The sequence below is a fragment of the Trypanosoma equiperdum genome (genome assembly GCF_001457755.1).
Source record: "Trypanosoma equiperdum strain OVI genome assembly, contig: ctg_1708, whole genome shotgun sequence".
NCBI classification, from domain to species: Eukaryota; Euglenozoa; class Kinetoplastea; order Trypanosomatida; family Trypanosomatidae; genus Trypanosoma; species Trypanosoma equiperdum.
The window spans coordinates 1-3,117 of NW_027123736.1; the positions used below are offsets into that span (position 1 = coordinate 1).

The window sequence follows — 3,117 nt, forward strand, 5'->3', positions numbered from 1 at the left end:
ATTATTATTATTGTTGTTGTTGTTGTTGTTGTTGTTGTTATTGTTATTATTATTATATTCGTTTATACACACTCACAATACTTTTATATAATAATTATTATTATAACCCTTTCTACAAAGTTAAAAAAATACACTAAAATGGAAACATTTAAAAAAATTAGTTACTTTTCATACCCTATCACCTTACTTCTTTACACTAGTAGGACACAATCATACGCACTTCTCAAAAATATAACATTTTAGAGAATTCTCTCATAATATATCAAATATTAGTATGTTTAATAAATTTAATAAAATTGAGCATAATTCCTTTAGGAATAACTCCTAAAGGTGTTATAGTAGAAGCAAAAATGCAAGCAAAAGAGGAGATTTAATCACAGAAGAAATAACAGCCGCTCCCTCTTGAACTTTGCACTGATTTTTTTCCTTATCCCAAGTACATTTGTTTTTGTCACATTTATCCGCTTCAGTGGCTGTGCAATCAGCTGCGGTTGCTTTGTCGTTGTCTGCCTTGTCTCCTGGTTTGCTTGTTTCTTTTGTATCGCTGTCTTTTGTTCCTTTAGAAGGGCTTGGTTCTCTGTCGCATTTGTTGCCTCCTGCGCGGCTGCCAGCTGCTAGCAGGTCAGTGCCGGTTGACGCGAGGGCCGCTATTTTTCCTTTCAGGGGGGTGCCTGAGATTGAGTTAGTGTAGTCATTTTGCTCTATGTGGTCCCATATTTTCGTTTTGAACTTGTTGTTGTTGTCCCCGAAGTTTGTTTTTATATAGCTGTCGATTAAATTCTTTTGTTCTTGGTCTCCGCTTTTAAATTCGGTGGTTGCTTGCCCTGCTGCTGCTAGGACAGCCTTCCTAAATTTGTCCGTTTGTTTAAATGCGTCTAAATTTTTCAGGTCGAACGGTTCTGGTGTACACGGTTGAGTTGTCTTGAAGTTGTGAAGAGCGTTTTGTAGCTGCTGTTCTAGCTGTCCGAGGTCTGTGTCGCCGCTGTTCTGGGGTGCAGCACCCCCTTGGTGTTCTTTTGTGATGTCTAACTCTGTGCGCGAATCGACCGTCGTTACCTTGCCCGCGGTCTGGGTTTGCTTTAGGTCCCCGTTGTCGAGTTGGCTGTTGCTGTTGGTGTCATCCCATCTCAGCGTGTAGAACTTGCCTGCTTGCGTCCCCGTTTCTTGCTTGAGTTTGTGCATTTTGAGTTTGGTTAGCTTGTTTATGTCTGGGCTTATTTGGGCTAGTTCTGGGTCTGCTGCTTTTTTTTTCGCATGAGTTTGTCTCGAAGTCTTCGAAGACGACCGTCGGTAACGTTAGAGTTCCTGCTGCCGGTGTCGCTATCGTTTCTTCTGGTCTTGCTGTTGTCTTTATTGACTCTACCTCCGACAGCTCCATCGCACGGCCTGCTTTTTGCGCTAGCATTAGCGCCGCCGTTCCTGTTGCTTGCTTGCACAGTTGTAGTTTGTTCGCTGTTCGCTCGGCTTTTGCGCTGGCTAACGTTGCCAGCAGACCCAGTGCGTCCCTTGCTGTGGCGTCTTCTGACAGTGCGCTCAATAATGATAGCTGTGATTTTTGTTTTAACAGGACGTTCTGTTGGTCTTTTAGTGGTCTGTCAGCGTCGGTGAGTTGTTTAGCTAGCTGCCAAAGGTAGTGAGCTGATTTGCATGGCGTCTGCTGTTTGTTTTCTTCGGTTTCGGCTGCAGATTTTTGAGTGATTCTATTTGTCAGTGTCACCAGTGTTAAGACCATTGCCCAGTAGAATTGGGCTTTAAAGCGGTGTCCCTTGTTAGATAGCGGCATATTTTGCCCTTGCTTCTTCCACTGTTGTTCATGTTGGTTCGAGAAACTGCATACTCTTTCTACACGTTGTTGTTTTTTTTAAGCAACTTTTTGTTAAATCACACCCAGTGTTAAGGTTGCTAAAGTAGTACATTTCTTTATAAATTTTATTTACATTTTTTATTTCATTTACCCTCCGGTTTATTTTTAAATATTTTAAAACTTTTCTGCCTTTGATCCTACGCTTATTTTCCTGTCAGTGTGCAGAAGAGCATTCAGACAAATGAAAAAAAAGAATGTAAATAATAAAAATTATTCTATTTTTTAAAGCTGCTTGTGAGTGCGGCTTCTTGAAATTATTTCAGCTTGGTTTTTGTTTCTGTGCACTGGTAGTTCAGAATTTTTGTGATTTTGTAAACGATTATATTTTCTGTTTTAGGCCGAATGTTGTCATGCAAATCCTTTAATAGAAGTGGTTTACATTTCGTATTGCTCCTTTTGAATTTGGTTGCATTGGTACGCTTTTTTAGGAATTTATTTTTCGATTCCTCTTGCTTTGCTTTTGTTTTTGACGTTTTTTAACATCTACGCACTAAGATACGGAATTAGGCTAAAAATACAGCACATACCATTGAAACATATCCACCTACCTATTTTGGAGAGAAATACGGGAATGCATCGACAACTTCTCTCTCCCAAAATGCATTATGTTCTTTTTCATTTCGTATTACTGCTCCTGTGGATAGAATAGCACCTCCATTTGGCTTTTATACTAGACAATATGTTCCCGTCATTCACTTCTCCATCACCTCCCTGGGTATAATGATAATGAGTTATTTATTTTTTACAAGCACTCATATTCAAATCTTCCTCTCTCTGTCTGTATTTTGGACATTATAAATAATATTAATGATACTTTCCCTCTTCTTTTAATTCAGGCACGAACTCTTATTACACACCTGCCGTTGCTTTTAAATCCTCTATTTCGTTTTTTCTATTCAACCTTCACCACTTTTTTACAATATTAGTACATACTCACTCACAACACACTTATATCATTAATTTTCACATTATTATTATCATCGTTATAATACCAAACCTCTCCCAATATTTAAAATAATAATAATAATTAAACCAAATTAGAATAACACACACTTTTTACACCGCAGCACTTAACTACTTTACACTCAAAAGCCAATATCATACAAATATGTCATATTTTTTAAAAATCACATTTAGAAAATGTGTTTATTTTGTAAAATTTCACTAAATTCTCTCAATGTAGTAATTTTCATAAAATTGAGCGAAAAATCTTCAAAAGTTCTTAAAATGATAAAATAATACCAAACTCACAA

General features: G+C 37.7%; 1 protein-coding gene across 1 annotated transcript; it reads right to left on the reverse strand.

The window, feature by feature from the left end:
• Positions 1-1,117: 1,117 nt before the first annotated feature.
• On the reverse strand, positions 1,118-1,783 carry TEOVI_000909400 (uncharacterized protein; the record flags this gene model as incomplete). Its single annotated transcript, XM_067222809.1, has 1 exon — positions 1,118-1,783. The coding sequence occupies one exon, from the start codon at positions 1,781-1,783 to the stop codon at positions 1,118-1,120; it is 666 nt and encodes a 221-aa protein (XP_067078910.1).
• Between the last annotated feature and the right edge of the window lie 1,334 nt (positions 1,784-3,117).